Source organism: Dunckerocampus dactyliophorus, chromosome 6 (genome assembly GCF_027744805.1).
Source record: "Dunckerocampus dactyliophorus isolate RoL2022-P2 chromosome 6, RoL_Ddac_1.1, whole genome shotgun sequence".
NCBI lineage: Eukaryota > Metazoa > Chordata > Actinopteri > Syngnathiformes > Syngnathidae > Dunckerocampus > Dunckerocampus dactyliophorus.
The window spans coordinates 27,172,967-27,196,263 of record NC_072824.1 but is presented as its reverse complement, the minus strand read 5'-3'; the positions used below and the strand labels follow the sequence as shown (position 1 = coordinate 27,196,263).

General features: G+C 41.5%; 2 protein-coding genes across 5 annotated transcripts in view; one reads left to right on the top strand and one right to left on the bottom strand.

The window, feature by feature from the left end:
• The window catches only part of LOC129182490 (scavenger receptor cysteine-rich type 1 protein M130-like), a 21,166-nt gene extending 16,594 nt beyond the window's left edge, over positions 1–4,572 (top strand). For both annotated transcript variants that reach the window (XM_054778703.1, XM_054778702.1), the window contains 4 exons: positions 794–1,096; positions 2,207–2,518; positions 2,582–2,902; positions 3,908–4,572. In XM_054778703.1, coding sequence (XP_054634678.1) covers positions 794–1,096; positions 2,207–2,518; positions 2,582–2,902; positions 3,908–3,936 — 965 coding nt within the window. In that variant the 3' untranslated portion in view covers positions 3,937–4,572. The remainder of the gene's footprint in view (positions 1–793; positions 1,097–2,206; positions 2,519–2,581; positions 2,903–3,907) is intronic.
• patl1 (PAT1 homolog 1, processing body mRNA decay factor) lies at positions 4,015–23,297 on the bottom strand. Of its 3 annotated transcripts, none has more exons than XM_054778704.1 (20): positions 23,165–23,297; positions 21,090–21,195; positions 20,767–20,976; positions 20,433–20,654; positions 18,722–18,801; positions 17,127–17,207; positions 16,095–16,295; positions 14,802–14,903; positions 14,058–14,144; positions 13,484–13,704; positions 13,160–13,304; positions 11,191–11,308; positions 9,533–9,630; positions 8,516–8,575; positions 8,293–8,438; positions 8,043–8,202; positions 7,473–7,598; positions 6,775–6,866; positions 6,516–6,665; positions 4,015–5,129 (listed from the first exon to the last, which is right to left on the bottom strand). In XM_054778704.1, exons 1-20 carry the CDS (start codon positions 23,177–23,179, stop codon positions 5,108–5,110), a joined length of 2,442 nt encoding a protein of 813 aa, XP_054634679.1. In that variant the 5' UTR covers positions 23,180–23,297; the 3' UTR covers positions 4,015–5,107. The 3 variants fall into 3 exon arrangements, with proteins under 3 accessions (XP_054634679.1, XP_054634680.1, XP_054634681.1); XM_054778705.1 differs by lacking the exon at positions 23,165–23,297 and adding an exon at positions 21,306–23,156; XM_054778706.1 differs by lacking the exons at positions 4,015–5,129; positions 6,516–6,665; positions 6,775–6,866 and adding an exon at positions 7,674–7,733 and having other exon boundaries at positions 7,474–7,598.

Below are 23,297 nucleotides of genomic sequence, written 5' to 3'. Positions count from 1 at the left end.
CTACTTAGTGTAGAATTGCTGTAATTCATATGTACGCAATACTAGTAGGCGCTTCTGTTATGGGATGACACTGATGTTGACCAAGAAGGTGTGGCTCACACTGTCTGTTGTACGTCTTCCCAAATATGTTTGATGGGGTTGGGGTTTTTTCAGGTTCTTCCACACCAAACTCATCTAACCACACCTTTTTGCCTCCAGAAAATAGTCTTCCCTGAATTGTTCTTAGAATGATGGAAGGCGTTCCAACGTTATGACGTTTCATGGTTATGAACACACTTCCACAAATGAACAAAAACATCATTTTTGTCAGTAAACACGAGACTTGCTGGAGAACGAGTTGCAGCGTGCCGCACGAGAACGCGTTGTGTGTGCCTGCTCAGCAACACTGAGGAGGAATATCATGGCAGTTCACTTTTTACACTTCATTGTGTCCCCCGAGCAGCAGCGCACCAAAGAAAAGGAAAGCCATCACCACGGAAGTGAAAGTGAACTTCATACAAATCCCAGCGAGAGGAGACAGGCCCACCAATATTGGCCGTTGGACTGTGGTGACTATCATTAACGATTAACGATAAAGATGACTGAATGCTAATGAATGCTAGAGGGGTCATGAATTACGAGGAGATCTGGGAGGAGAAAAGAGTTACCCTTCCAGACGAGCCTTGGGCGATATGTGAAGAAGGTAGAAAGGACTGCAAAACAACCACAGGGTTAAAAAGAAGGGCTTGTTCTCTTTCCATGACTCCTTTTGACAGTGACTTCCTTTTAAGCTGGTGTGCGCCTTTGATTTCAGAGCCCCGTGATTTGAGGTTGGTGGAAGGAGGCAGTCCGTGTGCTGGCAAGCTTGAGCTCAAACACAACAAAGACTGGAGACCCGTCAGCTACCAGAACACGTGGAGTCTGAAGGAAGCGGCAGTGGTGTGCAGACAGCTCGGGTGCGGTTTGGTTGTTTCAACTACTAAACAGCACAAAACATCAGCACCTGTACCTGTGTGGCGTTTTTATTCTGACTGTGAGGGTTCTGAGCTTGCACTCATGGACTGCGGGACCGTGACCCACCGGCATTCCTCTTGGACCGTTCAAGTTATCTGCAGTGGTAAGAACAATAGACATGCAGTAGCCAATTATGGAGTAATACAGTAGTCCCTCGTTTATGGCGGTTAATTGGTTCCCGGCCCGACCGTGATAAGTGAATTTCCGCAAAGTAGGATTCCTTATTTATAAGGAAAAACCTGTTTACAGCTTTCTAAATACGTTTTTTAAGCCTTATTAGAGCCCTTTAGACATGAAATGACAGCCCTATACCTGCACAATTACGCAATATAGGAGACATAATAAGAGAAAATAAGACAATTAAGACAGAAGTACACTATGTGAGTGTTTCCTAGCGGAGCTGAGTGGCGGGCGGACAGGAAGAGATGTCCAAAGTTCAGAGTAGAGTTTTAGCCTGGCATGGGTTATTGTGCCTGTTGAGCCTGCAATCAAGTCTGGTGCTTGTGTGTCTCACCCAACATTTCAGTAACATTACTGACACCTAGTGACCAGTATAGAATACTACATGTCATTCATAGCGTCTTTGGATGCGTCTTCTGAATGCCTTATGCCTTATAAAGGGCATTTAGCCATTTTTATGTGTAACGTTTGCTTAAATATACATTAAAAAAGGCCATATTTCATGAAACAGCATTTATTAAATTAATAATTTTAATTACCAATAATTTAATAATATTATAATAATAATGTAATTAATAATTTAATTAACAAAGGACATAAAGAAACAACCCCAACTCCACAGTCCAACCCCGCAACACCCAAAGAGACAAAAATCCACACAAAACAATCGAAAAAAGAAGACACACAAACACACCACCTAAACAAGTGATAATAATGATAATAGCAACAATCACAATAATAACAATAATAATAAATAATAGTAATAATACCAGGAGGCAAAGTGTGATAATAACTATACAACAGGAAATGAAGCTGTCACTGTGACATATTTATTGATTTATTTGATTATTTGTTTATTGTAGAAACATTTAAACTCTAACTTGTCAAAGACAAAAATCTAATTTCAAATAATCACTTTCCTTACTCAACGTTTTGGGGGTGCTCCAGCGAGCCACGCCCATGAATTTTACTGTTGTAACTGCCTGGTACACTTTGGTCTTTTGAGTGAAATAAATGTGTTGTTTCTTTGCAGATATCCTGCCTCAGCCTAACATTTCCTTCTTCTCTGGCTACACTGGTGAGACACAGCAGGGCGTGACTCTCCTCCATGGCTACAGCTTCACCATCACATGCTCCGTGGAGCCACATTACCCCGAAGGTCACTTCAGCCTGAAATTCAAGCAGACTGCCAGCCGGAGCCTGCCAGCAGTCAAGCACTCTGCCCGCTTTGTGTTTCCAACCGCACATGCGCTGCACACTGGAAACTACACTTGTGTTTATCACAACTTTGTTTTTGGTCGGAATTTCTCCTCTGTGAGCCACAGTCTCTCTCTTAGCGTCACAGGTAGGAGTAACTTATGAAGCATCTCTTGCAACAGGAGCTTACCTGCTTTGCCCTGCTTTCTAGATGATGTAGATCTGGTTTTGGACGATGGAGAGCCGGCACACAATGACAGCGTCTCCTGTGCCGGAAAGTTGTTAGTGCGCCATGAGGATGAGATGAGGCTGCTGAGTGCAGCGTCGTCATCCTGGGATCTGAAGCACGCTTCCGTGGTGTGTCGACAGTTAGGATGTGGTGCCGCCCTCTCCACCAAAGCCACCCATCTTGCCAACAAGGAAGCCGTGTGGCGTTTCTTCTCAGACTGCAATGGATCCGAGTCTGCTCTGATGGACTGTGGAAGCGTTGCTCGCTGGTTTTCGTCCTCAGCTGTTGTGGTGGTTTGTGCCGGTAAGTCACGTCGGATAAATGTCGTAGCCTAGAAGCCCCATGTGTTGGTGATTCCTTTTATTGACTCGACACACTCTAGTTACCCATCCGAAACTCGCACACACGCAAGGAGTTGCAACCGTGGTCAGTGAAATGAGTTTGTCAAACCATGAATCAGTGAAATTTGAGTCTTAAGAGCACCCGTGAATCGGTGATGCGTCAATCCAGCTAGTACATGTGAGTCAGTGAAAACGAGTCTTCATTGAGTAATTGTGTGTCAGTAAAACTTGAATCTTGAGTAGCCATGACTCAGTGACACTTCTGAGCCATTCTCAAGTTGTGAGTCAGTGAAACTTGAATCTTCATCAACCCGTGAAAGTCGAGTATCCATGAGTCAGTGATAATTGATTCATCCAGCACCCGTGAGTCAGTGAAATTTCATCTACATTGAGTACTTGTGAGTCAGCAAAGTTCAAGTCTACGTCTAGTGCTCGTGAGTCAGTGAAACTCCAGTCTTTGTCTCTCCAACATTTTTATGACATGTACCGGTACTTGTCGTAGTTTTGGAGGAACTTGAAAAATGCCAAATCTGGTCTTTTGGACCGTCTATTAGAGCAAGTAATGGCTTAACAGTGTGCCGAGAACATGCTTCCAGTGCAGTATTTCTGGATTCTGCTCACCATCATGGCGGCCAAACCCGCGTAGGGCATACTATGGAAGTGGATGTCGAGTTGACAGACCTTACTCAATTCTAGTGTCCTTTCAGTGTAGGTACGGGAGTTGTGGTTGCTCACACTCAAGAAAACACTGCTTTCTAGCGTTTTTAGGTATTAAAATGAGGTATTTAAATACCTAATGCTGGATGTGTGAGTGCAGCACTGCATGGATTATTTCATTTTACTAGATAGGAAAACTTAAGTGATGTGTTACAGTGTAGCTGAGGTGTAACCGTTACACCTTTCAGTTTTGTCCTGTTGGGATTTGAAAATAAGGCCAGAAGTTTATTGTCTCATTTTGTCTTTTCAGGCCATAATGGGGCAACAAAGGAAGAATGAAGTGTTATTATTTTATTATAATATCAGAGCACAGTGATTTTTTTCTGTAGAAGCTATGAGGAAACGCTCATAAGAATTCCTTCAATAAAAATATGAAAACGATTTGTGTGAATGAGTGACTGGTCCAGGGCGTGTCCCGCCTCAGCTTCTCTGTGGATTGTGAACAGGATACTTGGCTAAGAAAAGAGCAACATGGATGAATCTTCATTCACAAAAATTAGTGGCCAGAACAATCTAGTTCGTACCTGAGCTTCTCTGACAGCTCTTGGGTCTTGCCCATGGTGGTGGAGATTTGAATGGAAAAGCCTGATTCTGTGGCATTTCTTTTATCCACATAATGAGCTGAGATTCGGAGTACCATACTGTACTTTTTTAAAAGGGGAAAGACTCATTTGTGTGCTTCACGGGTACATACACGGTCCATGGGGGAAAGAATACCTGGTTGGTCTCAAATACAAATGCATTTATAGCTTTGATCATGTTTACATTGAGGGTCTTTGTTGCAGTAAAGCTTGCATACAAATTCTGGACTGTTGGTATCTTTCCAAGACAGTAAACTTACAAAATCAGCAGGGGGTCAAATACTTTAATTTCCCCACTGATCAGCAGAAATATGAGGGATGTACTCAGTTTGGTGTTAGCCCTTTGACCTTAGGAGCAGGTTTACAACCATACCCTACTGATAAATAGCAGTACACAAGTCCCGGTACCCTTTGTTCGAGGGACTAAGGTTGGGACTATTTTGATGTTCGATACCAATGACAACGTTGGAAAAAGTATACACTTAAAAAAATGGTCAATTTCTCGACATAGTACATATACAGGTTTACTTTAAAATGACAATGACACACAATTTACACTCCAATCATATTTTACAAAGACAGATGAATTTCGGTGAGGAGTTTTACATATTTGTCAGCTTTGTTCTCAAACCAAAAGGGACAAGAAAATAACTGTGCAAATTTTATCTCATAGAAATACTTTTTAATTTCAAGGTACAATTGTAAACAATATGTTTAAAAATGCAGATGGCCTCGCTAGCATTCAAAAGTTCTCAATCTCATTTAGTCAGACACATTGAAGAATGCGCACGCACACACACACACGCACGCACGCATGCACGCACGCACGCACATCTGCAACATATCGTGGGGGTTGTGTGTAGAAACTTCTACCTGGACAAAGTAGAGATCCTGAAAAAGACAAATGCATCCTTGAGCAGCAGATTAAGCCAAGTTTAGAACAGTGAAAGTGAAATGTAATGTTTACTAGGACGTCGTTCACCAAGGCCAGATTTGCACTCCATGGTCACGTGAGACCAAGTGGCACAATTAGGATTAGTCATGGTTGCGTAAAGAAAAATGGGACACCCTCAGACGTGAATCTGGTCCCCTCCAAATGAGGATAATAATTCCGTATGTATTGGATATCCACCAAAGCCCCTGCAATGTAAACTGCCAGATGAGAAGGGGCTGCTAAATAACTCCAAATTTTCAAAATGTGCTGTGCACAATATGCAGATAAAGATTTGTTGAAATCCTGTGCTGTTTTTTGGGGTTAATGTTACATAGAACACTTTAAACACTGATAACTAATAAAATCACAAGCTGATGCCAAGTTATTGAACAAAAATAAGCCTCAAAACATGGCAACGTTTGCCACAACTGCCGTGAAATCAGGCATTTTCAACAATCCCCAACAAAAGTCTGCCAATCTTGGAGAGACTGATTTGGTGCTTGAATTAAAAAGTGCATTTTTTTGTAGATTTACTGTGTTTAGTGCTGCTGTGTGAGCTCCACAGTAGCACTGCTAACACCTGCCAGCGTTTTCCAGCACAATGTACAAAGAAATGGGCCCACTTCCCGTCTCAATCACTTTCCTATAAGCACATTTTTAACTCCTCTGACAGCTGCTATCTACTTTTGTGTTATACTGATTAAATAAGACTCGTGCTTGTGTGTGTTGCTGTGAATGTGCTCTGGTGGCACAGACAGGAAGTGACGCTGGGCTTTTAGAGTCGGGTTGTGCTAGGGATTATTATGCCTGTTGTGAGATCATTAAAACCTGCAATAAAAGCCTGTTGTTCTGGCAATCAAATCTGGTACTTGTGTGCCTCACGTGACAGTAATGCTAATTACATTACAGTAACATTACTGACACCTAGTGATCAGTGTAGAATACTACATATCAATGCAATGACTTTGAATGAGTCATCCGAGTGTCTTATTTCTGTATTTTACTTAATTTTGCCATTTTTATGTTTGAAAATGCTTCAGACAAAAGAACATGTAAAATATGCATATTTGTTGTCTAATAATAGGCCATGTTCAACCGCGAAAAAGCATGATTAATTCATATATTTTTGAAAAACTGTTGTGAAATTCAAGTGCTGAGGGATTACTCTAATATTTCCTTTGTCCGCAGTGAGCCAAAACCCAAATCCATACGGAAAAGTCACTTCCCCCCCAACACATCCCAGTGTCATGGATGCGTTCTCCATTGTTGAGATGTCAACAATGGATGAGTGATGAGTGAAACTGTGCCAAATACTTGAAGTTGTGCGTGTTTCTGTGACTTACTGTAGTTTTTCCTGCAACAAGTCCAAGCGCTGGCGGTCCACATAGCGTGAGAACAGGAAGAGCAAGTTGGGAGGTGTGAAGAGAGGAGATGAGAGGGATGAGGAGGGAATGCTCAGCAACTCCCTCGTCACAGAAAATACCAACTCTGTCCTGGATGAGGATGAATGGTTGCAGAGAAGTGCAAGGACCAAAAAACAAAAGCAATGAAAATGTGCTGTTGGTACAAAACAAGCCATGAAATAAGGAAAAAGGGAGGCACCATCGATTGTCATCCATCAGCTGACAGCTGGGGTCAGAGCTTTGCATCCTCTCTCCTTGGCTCAGGATGACGTAGAGCAGTGTCACACCAAACTGAAGACAAACAAAGAGACACGTTAATATTTGCTGCTTCTTTTCTATTTTTAAGCTGCGTTTGCTCAACACGTTTGTCCCTCATGAAACCATGTGAATGGCGGAAAACACGCGAGTCATTGATATGCTGAATGAGATGAGGGCTCACTCTCTCTTTATCGAGGGAGTCATAATTATCTACCCGTTTTTTTTTTTTTTTTGCTTATCGTTCGATTCATCGATTATCGTGACAGGCCTACTCTCTACATAATCCAGGTTTAATCACACACTTTAAACACATTTAAAGTGTAAAATGTATAGCTACTCACCACTAATGAATGATGTGCAGCCAGATTGACTGTGTAAGCAGTGCTTCCGTAGCCAAACAAACTTTATCACAGCACACAACTATGGTGCATTCACGGACCGAAGAACAAAGTCAAAAACGCCAACGCTTGATGAGAAAGCACTATCATTGAAGCATAAAGACGAGGGCTGTAAAATGATTAAAAAATATAATCAAATTAATCAGTTTTCAAATTAATTCATGATGATTAATTCTTGCCTGGCACTACCCCCGTTTCAGGAATGCCAATCCAATGCGGAGCATGTCATGAAAGCGTGTACCTTGTTATGCAGTACTGTAGTTAGTTGACCCTCACTGCCTTGAAGCTCCTGGAGCAAGTCTGTGAGGGCAGCACTCGACATGGACATGATCACAGCAGAAACTGGCTCCACTAACCAGCACAGCACCTAATCATGGAAGACAGACATCTGCAGTTACCAGAGTCACATGATTACTGAAAAGCAAAACAGAAGTTCGTCTACCTGCAGGTAAGCTGCGAGTTCCACAGCTCAACGAATAAGCCCACCATGTTGGGTCAAGCACTATAGAATTGTAAATATGATGTGCACTGATCACCAGTCCATACGGGATATTATGAAACAATATTCGAAAACTGGAGTTCTTTTCACTTCCCAGAGCCCCAGATTAAAAAGACACAGGCTTATAGTACACTATACTATACACTGGATATTTTATATAAGCCATTTGCAATGCCTGTAGAGCACTTGTCTTCCTTCAGCACTTCTAATCTAATATCACACCTCAGGTAGAATCACACGCAACATTTTAGCACTTTTTCCACTGCACTTACATTGCATGTAGCATGTTGATACTGATCTGATGATCCTTACCTGGTCTTGCTTGTCTTTCTTGGCGAGGGCGGGAAGGTTGCGGGCAATCGCCATAACAACGGCGGCAGCCTGGGACGAGGGTAGATAGGGAAGGAGCCTGGAGATAAGGCGTTTGCCCTTTCTCACCGACATGATCATCACACACCGATCATCGCTTACCCTTCCCAGAGAGCATAAGAAAGAGAATTACTGTGTGTGCAACTTCCTGAACACAAAATGGACAGAGCAAACGAAAGTCTCCACATCTAACCTGTCGTCCCAATCCTTTTCTTGCAGAGAGTTACACAGCTGCACGGTGTTGCTTTTGTGCCGCTCCAATAAAGCCTCCCGCTCCTCTTCTGGTGCATGGACAAAACGTTTCTCGAAGTCCTGAACCTCCAGCAGCAAACTGTAGATCTGGAAAGGGCATGTGAGATTGGGTGTACAGCAGTCTGGTTGAACGAGGGGAAGGTTTATCTGATACACGTTTTTACCTTTTCCACAGTGTACAGAATTTGCCGTCTCTTATTCCAAACCTGCTTCTCTCTCTTCTCCTGGGGGATAAAAGCACATAGATCAATAATTACACAGGAAAAACATGAGTCTAGTTTCATAACTAAAAGAAAAAATGAAGTTAGTTTAAAAAAAGTTAATATGGTTTTTGGTTACAGTCGCAATTTGAATTTCGAGGTTTCGCTCTCACGGCTTTTCCAAAATAGTTTAGGTCATGCTGTTTCATGGTTGAATACAGCCTATTATTAGTCCAAAATATGCATGTTTAAGCAAATGTTTTGTATTTTTTTTTCTGAAATTAAGTATTCTCAAACATAAAAATGGCTAAAAAATAAAACACAAGCATAATGCTGTGTTTCCACTTCGTCTATACATTGTCCGCAATTCGCCGGGACAATGTGTCATTTAGATCAGTGGTTCTCAACTGGTTTGGCTGCGGGACTCAAATTCAACCCAAATTCAACTACAACTTCCGTAAGAACAACATGACTACTTCTTCCCCGACACAGGCAGACAGAGTTAGAACTGAGCTGGAAACCTACCTGTTGACCCCTGAGATACGTGAGGATGCTGATGCACTTCAGTGGTGGAAGAAACACCAAGACAACTTTCCAAGACTTTGCAAGCTAGCCTCTACCCATACCTCCACTAGAGCCTCTACCTCTCAATCTCTGCATCAAGAGGTGTGTGTGTCTCACCCCACATTACAGTAACATCACTGACACCTAGTAACCAGTACAGAATACTTCAATGCGTCTTCTCAATACATTGTATTTACTTCAGCCATTTTTATGCTTGAAAATGCTTCATATAGGTAAAAAAAATTGTACATTTAACTTAAATATGCATATTTGTTTGATGAATGATAGGCCACCTTAAACCACGAAACAGTGATGATTTATTCATTCTTTTATTTATTTTTTTTACGTGAGAGTGAAGCAAGAAATTCAAAGCGCCAAAGACTATACACTGAAAAAGACAAAAGAAAAGAAACATACCTCGTCATCTGAGCGACTTGTTACCACGGCATCAATCATTTTGCGTGGATTGTTGACACTCGACACTGTCAGTTTACCCAGAGACCCCGCAAACTGAACTGTGGGGAAAAAACATTCAACAGAGCTCTTTATTAGTTGGGAGTGATAATGAACTATTGTGTGTGAGATACAAATTTCTACTTAATTATCGGCTATTATCACACTCTCAATAAAACTCAGCATGCAAACGGTCATTGCTCTATTCATGTGAACAAACATCGGTGAGAGCTGCGACGGACAAATGAAAATTTTCAATAACCACAAAGCCACTTATCCCTGATTGCTGTTGTTTCCAGATGAAAACACACCCTGATGCATTTAACCCGCTTTCGTACCGTGACCAAGCATGTCAGAGCTCGGGTGTCCAAACGTTTTCCCACAGAGGGCCGATTACTGAAAAATACATGGGTCACTTTTACATTTTTATGTATCTACAACCCATGTAGATATGCAAAGATGTGTAAAATAGATTGCAGACTATTAACTTTATGTTTATGCTAAAAGAATTACAGTTCCCATGATGCTTAGGGTACCGAACTAGAAAGTAGAAGACGCTATTATCACACGTTTTGATAGAACTGATCTGAACTGAAGCGTGTAGAATTACGACAGCTTCTGCTTGGACATGAACACCGCAGCAGCGGTTGAACTCTAATGCAAAAAAAGCATGGCGTGTGTAAAGCACTTAACTCTTTCACTGCCAAAAACTTCTGTTGATGTTTTTTGCTTTTTTTCGCGGGAGCTACAGATCAAAGTCTATTTAAAAGAACTCAAGAGCCTAATTTATTTGAAATATCAACCAAATGGGTCACTTTTATTTATTTAAAAAAAAGTTCTGTTTGCATTTTTTTTAAAAATAGAAGCATTTTAAGTCTTTTTTTTACCCCTGGCTTTTTTGTACCGAAAATTAACCAAACCAAGCACATCCAGAAACCGAACCGAAATTACATTTTAGTGTACCGTTACATCCCTAGTCTTTAAGCAGGTCACCACACAAGAAAATTCATCAAAGCTCAGCAAATACACAGTCCAACTCCAAAACATTAGTCACCAAACTATGAAATAATAATGTTACCGGCAGACGCTCAAAACATAACATTAAGAGTCCATCAACACTTCCTAGTTCTCTTCTTCTACTGACTTATTTCCGGAGAGCTAGCTCTAACCCAGTATGCAGAACGTCAATGCCCTATGTAGTCCAAACTCTGAACAGCAGCTCAGAACTACACACTAGTTGCTAAGTTGACATTACTGACACCTAGTGACCAGTGTAAAATACTACCTATCACATATTTATGTGCATCTTCTGAATGCCTTTACAAATATTTTCCTTAATTTAGCCATTTTTATGCTTGAAAATTTAGACCTAGGATACATAAAATTTGCTTAAAATGTTTTTATTTTTTTTATTTTTTTTTTTACTAAAAATAGGCCATATTCAAACACAAAAGAGCCGTCATTTATTTATTTATTTTGGAAAAACCATGATAGAGTGAAGCTGCGAAATTCGAACCGCCATGTGGCAAGGTGCAACAGTAGGAATTAAAAGTTACTTGAAAGAATTAAAAAGAGACACAGTGTAAGAAAAGGTCCAAGTGCACCTGCAGATGAAGATTTACCTGGTCTGTAAGTGTGTTCAATCTTGGCAACTTGTGGAGTGATGAGCTTGGTCGTGTGTTCTTTTTTACTGCTGTCTCTTTCTCTCTCCTGGCGCTTCTCCATCTTTTCATAGTAGTTCTGCAAATGTAGCAGGATTAAGATTATGATTATAATATTGGAATAATGCAGTAAATGATGGCACAGTGCAACTCTACTGGAGGTATTCAGCGATGTTATACATTTCTACAACTTTCATTATGCGTTGAAACCTCTGAAGTTGAACACAATCCAATCCAGGACACTAATCAACTTTTAATTTCTGTAAAATTTTCCAGTATGGTTGAAACAGAAATAATCCATTTCAGTGTTAAACTGTCACCATCACAATTATCAATTATATCACCTTCAGCAGCGATACAATTAACACTATGAGTTCATATTTAGATGGTATTTAACTGATTCATACCAAAGACGTATTTATACGTTTTTTTACATTTTTTGTGCGAGAGGGGAAAAGAGGTGATGACGCAACTGCCCACTAATGGATGTCACTTTTGGAGCAGTTTTAAGCCATAAAAACAGCCACAAGGTGGCAGAAGTGCAGCGTGCAGAAGGTTACGCATTATAGGGAAATTTCAACGCATGCATACGCGCGCACTCACACAGTTTACTTCCAAATGTGAAAATTGTCAATAGTTCATGGTATTATACAGTATTTGTAAATAAATTTTGATATAAAACAACCCTTTTTTTGGCGTTGTTTATGTTGTGGTATACTGGTTTAGAACTGCTTCCGGTGTCACAAAACAAAAAAAATGTTGTCAAAGCTTCACAAAAAGCTGTTTTTCTCCCTGTTTTAGTCTGGAACTGATATTTTCCTGAAACTTACCTGTGTTCTACTGCTGATTACTAAAGAAACAAACTTGTTTCTTTTTGATGAAATACGGGAGTCTAATCTTTCTTTTGGTAGGTTCCATGATTATATAGCCATAGAACACAATATTCTGTGTGCCCTGTAAAATCTGTCAAAATCGTCTAAAATGGCCGGTACTGAAGGGGTTGTCTTTTCAAAAATGGCTGGGATTTAATGAGTTAATAATGATTTAATGTGCAAACGACTATTTTGAGGGCACTGTCAAACACATTATTTTATGCTGCCAAAGAGACGCTACCAGCTGGAGTCAAAAAGGACCATCAGAGAGAAGTGTTTCAAGTTTGGTCTTGTAAAGTAAATACATTCTGGACCTTGTTGGATTTGATAGAAATAGATAAAGTAGTATTATGCAGTTATTCTGTGGTTGCTCTCACTTCTGTGCAGGTAGGCTGCTTGAAGGCCTCTCTGTGCAGAGGCGAGGTGAGGCCAGTGGGGCAGACAGGTTGCCCGGCAACCTTTTCACATTCACTACTTGCACACTAGCTTACAGCCATGCACCCTTGATTGACACAAGCTCAAACCAGTTAAATACCTACACATAAATCATATACTGACCCACTCAGGAAGGCGTACACACTCCTGCATGGGCATGTCTCAAGCATAGCACTTAGCTTAACCACTGGTTTTCCGCACTGCCTGCTAGCGTGAGCAGGAGTCCGGCATGCTGTACTTGTGATATTTTCCAGATGTTTTTTCACTTAAAGATTTAAAAGACAGAAGTGTGTCTGCCTGATGACTTCTTGGGAAAAACAATGCGGTCATTTCAACCTCCAGCACTAATTTCAAATAAATCATTAAGTGCCCCAAATTAATAAGTGGACATGTCCACATTCAATTGTGTCACTTTTCCGCGTGAGCCACCTTTGTTATCTTGTACTGCCCTCATCTTTTTGGGCATGAAATTTACTAGAACTGCAAAGGTTGTTCCTGGAATCCTCGCAGAGTTGGACACCTTGCACGCCGCCCTCCTCTTATGTGGTGTGCTCACTTTTGTGAGATACTATATAAAATACACGGTACATACATACAATACACACTACAACATCCTAACTTACCTGATAGTAGTAATCATCCAAGAAAGGGTCAGTGCTTTGAAGCTGCATCATTTGGATTTTAGTGACCCATTCCTTTTCTTTCTGAGTCATCAGGTTGCTGTATGGGTCCCTGCTGTGCCAGTCCCCTCCAGTCCTGCTACGGTCCCTTCAGGAAGGTAAACAGCTGTTTAGTGGGATCTGTTCTCCGGCATCCAGCTCGCAGGTCGGATTTACACAACATGGTTCAAGTGGATCTAGGTACTACATCAGAAGTGGGCACTTAGACCTGTAGTGCAAAACCAGCCTCAGTGTTAAATGACACACATACTACACACAATCCCTTACCCTCCTCTGTTTTGCATGCGCTGGGTGAGCATGCGGCGGTGTTGAGGATGAAGGTGGGTGGCAGTGTGTCTGATGGGTGGCATGTGGTTGAGGTGGCCATGAGGCGGCGGCGGGCCCATTCGGTGACCGTGTGGAGGGTGTGGGCCACCGAAAAATGGTCTGAAACCTCCTCCACCAGGTAACAAAGGAGGCACTGGACTTCCACGGGCAACACCAGCCACCTGGAAACACAAAAAAGTGTGTGATTGTGTGTGTCTTCAGGTGACCAATCTATTAATTTGGAATTTATAATTAGTCAAATAATTACTGTTGTTTCAATGTCTTTATTTATGCTCTGATAACTTACATGTATGTGTGAAAAAAGGTTACGTATGTAAAACATTGTGTACAGCTAGTAAATGTTTTATGATGATCACTAGTATGATTGTGGAATAGATTATTTCAATAATAATTAAAGCCTATGGGAGACACTGTTTTAAAATTAGAATACATTGGAAGTGCACCAGAGTCATCAAACAACGGAACAGATTTGTTGTCCACTTTGAAAGTTGCCTCAGGATACAGTATCACTGACCTGAGAGTTGAGAAGCTGGGCCCTTTGAATCTGTGAAAGCACTGGACCCACTCCTGGAGGAAATGGTCCACGACATAGTGGCGAGTTCTAGCAGGAAAGAAATAATAGGAACATAACAAATATTCCACATTTTATTTCAAGGATGAGGTTATGTCCACAGCAACAAGGATATTTTAAAAACACTGTTTTCTCGTCCACACGCAAACATAGGTTTTTGCCCTTATTAACTGAGCTTTTGGGAAAACTTTGACCAGAGTGGAGATTTTCAAAAACTCCAGCATGCATTTGTGTGTGGACGCGGTGATCTCATGTATTTCAACTTTATTGGTTTGATTTGGTGGCGTGGTAGACACGTGTGCAAGCGTCTTATAACACATACCAGCGCTAAAAAAAAAAAATTCCTGATGTTTCCTGAGCTCTGTGTAAGTGAGCGCTGATTTTAAAGATAATACACGTCATTGTACATCTAATATCTCACTAGATTGATGAACTGAGGCATTATACTGCACAGCCGGTAAATGTGACATTTTTAAACTACAACCGTGTGGACAGACATGCGTCTACAGATGTGTGTTTTTGTAAATATGCATATTTGTGTGGACATAGCCTAAATACATGAGTGGACAGTTTCATTTGCCAATATTTCCTGTTATAGCTTTTAATTAGCATCTTTTTGATTTGCTAAATATTGAATTTTGTCAAAGAAAATTGAAAGCAATGAGGAGAAGGTGGAGAAACACTCACAGCTAAATTGAGTAGAGTGTTTGGTGACAGACGTTCTGGGAAAGGAGGCGGATATCTGTGCTGGATCGGGGCTCTCACATGAACTGCTGTGGGGTGGTGGATCTACACAAGCACGCATGCGCGTACACACACACACACACACACACACACACACGCACACACACACAAATATAGAAGCGGGTGGGCAGCAACACACCCACAGAAGATGGCAGTGTAAGTCTTGGTAAAAAAACAACAACACATGAACCAGTACCACAAAATGACGAATAATGGCAGCTCATTGGAAACTTTACAAATATGTAAGAGTCTAATAGAGTCATAGAACGTTATGTAAATGCATATATTTTTGATCCATTATATTAAAAAATTAATCAAGTTAAAAATTCCAAGATTTTTGCTTGATTATTTTGCTTGTTGAGAGCTGCGACCCGTCCGACTTTGTTCGGCGTTACTTAAACGCACCATTGAGCGTGTACTAACTTTCTCTCACGCTGCACAGATAGACTCCTATACCGTATTTTTACCGGTTTTTCATTCACTTCATATTTGATCCCAAATGCTGATACTATGTGGGAACGCATAAAGATAAGGCTTGATGACGTTATTAAGTGCTAAAGTGAATATTTATTTGGTGCACAACTTCAAGTTAATTCATGCTAGCACACTGCCTGTTATCACACACATCTAACAGCTACGTATATTCTTCTCACAAAAACAAACTCCAGGCTAGTACTGGTGGATGGTGGGTCTGTATTCCTTTTGTGCTTTTAATTTGACATTGTCCCTGTGTTAGTTTTATACAATACATAATAAATCAGAAATTAGATAGCTATAATCGACGAACACCGCTCCCACCCAGGTTTTCTGCTGCTGTCATGAATTACTTGCAAGAGGGGCGACTGCATTAAATGATACGTTCTATTCCTATCGATTAAGACAGCTTTTCTTAAAATGTTTACTATTTTGCCCCTATTGGGAGCTGTTCTGATTACGGTATTTTGTGCAAGGTTCGCTGCTGTCACCGCGAGGGCGCCGCATTAATGAAATGACATGTGTTTATTACATAAACAAATGTTGCCCCAAGTGCTGTAGGTTTAGGTTTCACTCTGGGATCATTTGGAGTCTATGTATTTTACTTCTATGACAAATTGTGTCAGTTATCATGAAAGAATCTGCTGTGAGCAATGGTAATAAATGATATGACTTAGCGACTCTTCCAGTCGTGCCAAAAGCTTTCTACGACATGAATATATTGGCCAGCTGTTTCACTGGGAACTTTGATCTACTTTATACCTGATGATTTAAGCTGTGAGCCATTGGTTGCTTGGGCGGAGTCCCAATTGGTATCGCCCTCACCGGAGGTGAGCCAATCACAGGAGAAGAAGAGCGTGGAGGTGGAACTCTTTCTGACAAATCACGCCCTTCATCGTTCCTCCCCTGAGCTGGACGTTTTGGAAGTCCCGCCTCCTTTATTATGGACAATAATGGACTATCCTGAAGAGACAGCACAAAAAAAATGAAAAGAAAAGACTATTGGCTATCACTTTCATCGAGAAATTTCTTCTCCTGCCAATGTTGGAAGATGGAAAACCTTGTATGCTCGTACCCTGAACTTCAATGTCTACAGCTAAAAATGTATAAATATGCCCTGTGAATGACTGGTGACCATTCAAGGGTACCACCTGCCTCTTGCCCAAAGTCAGCTCCTGCTTGCCCGTGAGTCTGAACAGGATATAAGGTAGAATTGATACAGTAGAAAATGAATGAAGTTCCCTGTTTCAATGCATCTATCTATTAAAAGACAGCAACCAGAGCTACAAAATCGAAAACGCATAAATACATTTATAGTGTCATTGTCCACAGTGCACATATTAACACAACAGACCTGCCAACCTTGAAGACATTTTTGAAAAAAGGCTAAAAAACATTCAACAGTGTATATTGAAAGACAAAGCTTTTTGTTATTAGCGTCAGCTTTTGCGCAATTTTTTTCAATTTTTTGCTGTTTTGTTGTTTAAATTTTATTTCTACAGTGCACTGTGAGCCAATAAAATTGAGAAAAAAAAAATTGAGCCCCCACAAATACTTATCAAATACTTATTTTGCCAATAATTTAAATACAGCGATTGTTTTCTTCATGTGCCCAGCTGATAAACCACTATTTGAGACAACTGCAGTGGGGGTGCCACTGGCCCCTGGCTTTGGAACACAAAAGGTGGAAGGTTTGAAGAACCCTGTTATTAGTTGCTATTCTGCTAACTAAGCACTGTCAAAGAGCACTCCACCAAATCTATAAAATAAATTGAGAAAAAAAAAAAAACTCACCTCCATGTGTGTAACTAGTCCGGGGGTAACACTGACCGGTCCGAAGCCCATACTGTTCTCCCAGATACTGTGAGAGTTCATCTAAGGGTAATAAGATGAGTAAGCCACAGTAGTGGTAAACATTGTCAAGTTACATCATAGCTAGAAATGCATGGTCACGCTTTCCTCTTTGTTGCTGTCCAAATGATACTATACATTATCCGATTGAAAACAACTACTCTCTAGCATGTGTGTGCATGTAGAGTGGAGCTGACATTCTGCGCACGCGCCAGTCTCCAAGACAGGATGCAACTCAGAATTCATTGTGGCCACGTGGGTCATGATTGTGTCCAAACTGCTAAATGTTCGCTGTCTGCACATTGCTACTTTAGTAGCTGTTCAATCTAACATGTGGCCATGTTCAGTGTTTGTTGCTTGTAGCTGTTCAAGGCAAGATGTGTCCATGTTCGGTGGCTGCGACTTTAGTTGTGATCTAAATTGCTGCAGAGTAGATCATGAATGTGGAGAAAAACAGACAACTGTGTAAATGACATGAAAAAGGACAATTCACTAAATATGATTGTGCCTTTTTCATTATCCAAAGCAGTGTGCTGTTGATCGAGCATGCTTCCACAGCATACACACTTGAACTCATGGTATACAAACATAACTCATTGATCGTTTTGTCCCTCGTCCAAACTCGTATTACCGTACATTTAAAGTGACTGAAAACAGATAAAGGTTTTTTCTTGCTCATCACACAACACGACATCTCTATGTCTGCAGCAATTAACTTTCCAAACAATCTCACATACATGCAAATTTATGCCAACCTTCCGCTACACTAAGTGGTGTGCATCCAAGGCACATGTTGTTGCTTTTAATGGTCCTTTTGGGACTATTTTTCAATGCGTTTCTCCCAGTGGGATATAATGAATTCATCACTCAATGACTCTGAGGCCATGCTTCTCAGCCGGAAAAGGCTAAGTGAGTGAGATGTTGCCCCATGTGCAGGAGTTCAAGTATATCAGGATCTTGTGCATGTTCTTGTGAGGAAACGTTAAAAGGAGTTGGATCGGCACAGCCACTGCAGTAATGCAATGTCGCGGATGAAGACGGTGCGGAGCCACAAGGCAAAGACAGCAGTCTCAGTAGGGAAGCCCAGGCTTCCCGATCTCCGGCCACCTCTTCCAGCTCCACCGGGAGGATACTCAGGCATTCCCAGGCCAGCTGTGAGACAAAATCCCTCCAGCTTGTCCTAGGACTGCCCCGGGCCTCCTCCCAGCTGGGCATGCCCGTAGCACTTTATCCAGGAGGCATGATGTCCGAGTCACCTAAACTGGCTCCTCTCGATATGAAGGAGCAGCGGTTCTACTGAGTCCCTGCCAGATGGCCGAGCTCAGCTCCTCACCCTCATGTTAGGCTAAGTCCAGCCAACCTACGGAGGAAACTAATTTCGACCGCTTGCATTCATGATCTTGTTCTTTCAAACACAACCCAAAGCCCATGACCAGAGGGGAGGGAGGGAACATAGGTCGACAGTTAAATTTCCGGCTCAGCTCTCTTCACCACAACGGTCCAGATCCTAATCCGTATAGTGTACTTTAAAGACTAACCTGGCCAGGTCCCGAGCGGAGTAAATGTTGCTGCTGTTGGTAGCTGAGCATTGATGAGGGAGGATGACCAGGAGGAAGACCTGGGAAAGTGCAAAGAACATAGTTGGGTCAGGTTACATGAACTCATCATAACCTTGAATGCTTTATTCATTTTGGGCCTTAATGATTTATTTGAACAGTTCTTTTTGGATGGAATAATCAATTATTTGGAAAAACTTTGGTTTCAAATGTTGAATTAACACAGGTTCTGAATTATACATACAGGCTGGAATATACACAGCTGACGTCAAAATGATGAGCCTCCGAGAAGCTTTTGAACACTCCTCTAAAATACTACCCAATGTTTGCAATATTGATATTTTATATCGAAAACCATTTAGGTGTCCTTCAAACATCCAGCAATGACCTGAACCTAAACTGACTGCAAACTTTTTGATGTTATTCTTCAAAATATCAGTATCATTTTCTTTTTTTCAAGGGTCTCACGCAACTGAATAAGGTTTTCTGTGCCTGAAGCCTGAAACTCATTCCCAAGTTTCAGATTCTTTCCTTGAGCTTTGATGTCCCTTTGCGGAAGCAATGAGGTTTTTCTTGCACGATGACCATGAAGTCCACCACGAGGAAGTGCCCCCACAACCGTTCTACGTGACACATCAAGTCCTGTACAAGCCTTTGCAGAGACCAGGGGGTTCTTGTTCAAATCTCTAACTATTTTTCTCTCCATAGTTCTGAAAATGTTGCATTTTCGATTTCTTTGTGCTTTGCAATAATGCAACACAGTCAAAGGCTTAGAAATGGCAACATATCTTCCCCCTCAAGATGAGCACAAGTCAAAATGCTTTACTATATAAAAATCAGGGCTGTACAGTGCAAGCATTTTACTCACATATGCACCTAGAAATGGACTGTGCAAGTAGAAAAAATAAAAAGCGAGCACACGTGTGAGTACAAATTTCAGCTCTTTCTAGGGCGCTATGACTTGCGTGTTAACGGAATCGCGGAATTGGCAAATAAAAACAGAACCTACTGTTCAACGCGGAATCTCGCAGAAATTGACACAATGTGAATGAAATGCTGGCATCGTGAGGAGAACTTTGTGTGGCGTAGCATTTCCCCGGCAGATGGCTCAATCGTGGCGGAATCTCATCACAAACACTAACCTGCCCTCTCCCGAACTAACCGGGCTGAAACACAGGCAAAAGTTGGCGTGACTGAAAGTTAGCTGGGTTAGATTACCGTAATTTCTGGACTACAGAGTGCACTGGAATTTAAGCCGCAACCACCAAGTTTAACGAGGAAACAAAGATTTACACATATAAAGGCTGCACCAATCTATAAGCCACAGGTGTCCACGTCATAACATGGGATATTTAGTACACTAAGTTTTTTTATTATTATTAAATAAATGCTTTTTTCCCCAAACACTGCCAAAAAGCCAAGCATACAGTCCTAAAAATTGTATGAATATTGCACTAGGGAGCTAATCATTTTGACCTCAACTGTACATACAATAACCTACATTTATAATAACTCGTGCATGAAGGTTTGAGGATGTTCCTTTAACTTGAAAAAAAGGTGCTTGAGGCCAGGATATAGTGCGTTGGAATGCTAGCACCCCCAATGCAGTACCTAACCATGAGAGACCACACCACACATTGTACATGAGACCACCAACAATCCCAAACTAGATCAGCTTGTTTTTAGGCCTCACCTGTGCTGGGAGGCCCTGGAGCCTGCTGGTGTAGGCGAGTTGAATGTGAAAGGGCTGAAGGTTGGTGCAAGACTTTGGGTCTTGAGTCATGCCCCAACCTTTGATTGTGGGACAAACCCGGCCTCTCTGCGGCCCCGACTCCAGCAATAGCGGGGTCAGCGTCGAGGACAAGTCTCGCCAACGACTCAGCCAAGTCACTTTCACTTCTTCCATCCTCTACATCTGAAATGACAGTTTGACTTTTTTACTTTTGTATCAGCACATCAGCCTTTGCTTTTGTTGTTTGCAAGACGTAACTGGTCAAGAGAGATTTCCTTTGCATATTATGACTCACCTCCCTGTGGTCTTCCTGAGGAAGAAGAGTAGTGGGGTAAAGAGGGGGATGACTGAAAGGGGGGATGGTCAGCAGCAGATGCAACATATGTGGAGGATGGATCTTCTGGTTCTCCTCCCATTCCCCCTCTTTCTGACCCAACACCTTCTCCAAGCCCATCTCGCTCATCAAGTTCAGCAAGGCGCTTATGTTCCTCCTGCCAATCATCATCTGGAGGAAGAGACAAGTTAAAGATAGTGCTTTCTTGTTCTTTATGACCAATATCCTTATTCGTGACTATGTGGGAGACATGAGTGACCAGTTTAGGAGACAACATGACTAACCGATGGCGCCAGCTCCAAAGGTATCATCGTTGAACTGATCAATTTCATCTTCTTCCTCTACCAGTCCCTCATCTTCCTCCTCCAGTGTGCAGTCTTCATCCAGGGACTGAAAAATAAGACAGAGAGAAGGAAAAAAGGACCGAATGTGGAAAGTCAGGTTCAGAAAGGCTGAAGAGAACAGCAGCAACATACATATTTTACCGCTTTAATACTCACATCTTCGCAGGCTCAGCTTCAGCCCGAAAACTACCTCCGCGGCTGACACTGACAGCAGAGCTACTGTCAAGAGCGGCTGGCTCTTGTTGTCGTATGTCTACTATGTTTGTACTTGGGACTATGGAAAAGGTTGACACATTCGGTAGTTTTGATTTTTAAAAAAGTGTGTACTTTCCTCTTGCCTTCTCAACTCCACTCGGGTACCTTCGCTTCATCTTCCTCCACACCACGCCAACAACTATTATTTTTGCTGTCGTCTTCCTGAATCAATCTGCACATGCGCAGTAACATGGAATAGTCCATTGCATGAGGGGGAGGGGGGCGCAGTCAAAACAATCATGATAGATTACGCATTTTGATGTAGTTTTAAGCACGTGATTTAAGGCTAAAACAGTAATATGTACTTTAAATCAAAGGAAAAAATCAATTAGTTTTTATGAGACGTCTAGGGGGCTCCTGGAAATCTCAGGGCCCTAGGCAATTGCCTAATATTTCATGATGAAATGGAAACCTTTTTAATATGTTTTCTTGACTTCGGCTGCGTTGTCTTTTGTATCATCATTTTCAATTCTTGTATATCGGCAATGTTTGTTAGCAAAGGCTAACTGGATGCAATACATGAACTGTGTCTCCTAATGAACATTAGGTAGCTATTTTGACCGACATTACCTGTACTCGGGTTATGTACACAACTGTTGAGGAATTATGTGTAATTATCTTTATTGCCATATTGAATATAATTAAGATATCAACTACTTTGATTACCTGTAATCTTTGAAAATATGAATGTGAAATAATCATTAATATTTACAATAGTATTTCAAAGTTTACCGGTTACATATTATATATGTTTTATAGAAAGAGGTAGATCTTTTTGACTTGTAACTTGCATGCTGAAAAAACTGCGTGCACCCCTGATATACTTGTATCACGTACATAAATACGTACTCATATTTGTATATATATATATATATATATATATATAATTTTATAGTCGGAGGCAGATATTTGGGAATTGGTCATTTTGAAAAAGTGTGAGCACCCCTGATGTAAACAATACCCAACCCTACTGGGCACGAGAGTCCAATTGCAAGCAGACTCAGAACCATCTGTTTGGTCCGGGCCTGGGTTTGATGGACTGCATATACACTTGACCAAATGAACCGTACTAACTAATTTGCTTAAACCGGACCATGATTTGACATGACATGGCTTATGGCATGTTATGTCATGACATAGCACGTCACATGTGCCAGGTAACGGTTGTACAATCTACTAATATGTAACAACCGGTTACCAGTCATTTAGAATATATTCAACTATAGAAGAGAAAAGGGTATTATTGACTCAGCATGCAACATAACTCAACATAAAGCACATGGCTTTGTTATCACGCATGGGACAAGCCACCAAATAAACCCAAAAATATATATTCTGTATTCACTTCACAAAAAGACTGCAAGAAAGGTTGCAGTGTTGGTAACAGGACACCCCATTAGCACCAATGCTAACCCTGACGTTATCTTACATCACCAACGATTCATTCCCAAATGTGCATCTTAGGAACCCATCGCACGTACCAACAGCACGCTGTGTGACGAAATAACTACACGTGATAAAGACAATGAAGGATTCAAAGGAAGGCAGTTAGCAGGAAAAGACAGCGCGCCACTGTTGTCCTCTTGCGGGTCATTACGTCAGGCGAGCGGGCTGCTTCACAGGCCGCCAATTTGGCAGTCGCATAAACAAGCAAAATTCAACATCTTACTCAAATACCTTCCGTATTTTGAGCGTAAGTTTTACGCGCGTAATTACCTTAATAAAAGTGTGATATGTGCTAGCTGGACGACCAAACTCACCTTAAATCGAAACATCTGTCCTCAGATGTACAGGCAAGGAGGCACGTAAAGTGAAGCGGCACGATTGTGACGCACAAGCTCACGTGAACGTGCGTCTGGGGACATGAACGAGCACGCATTCGGACGGCAGTGG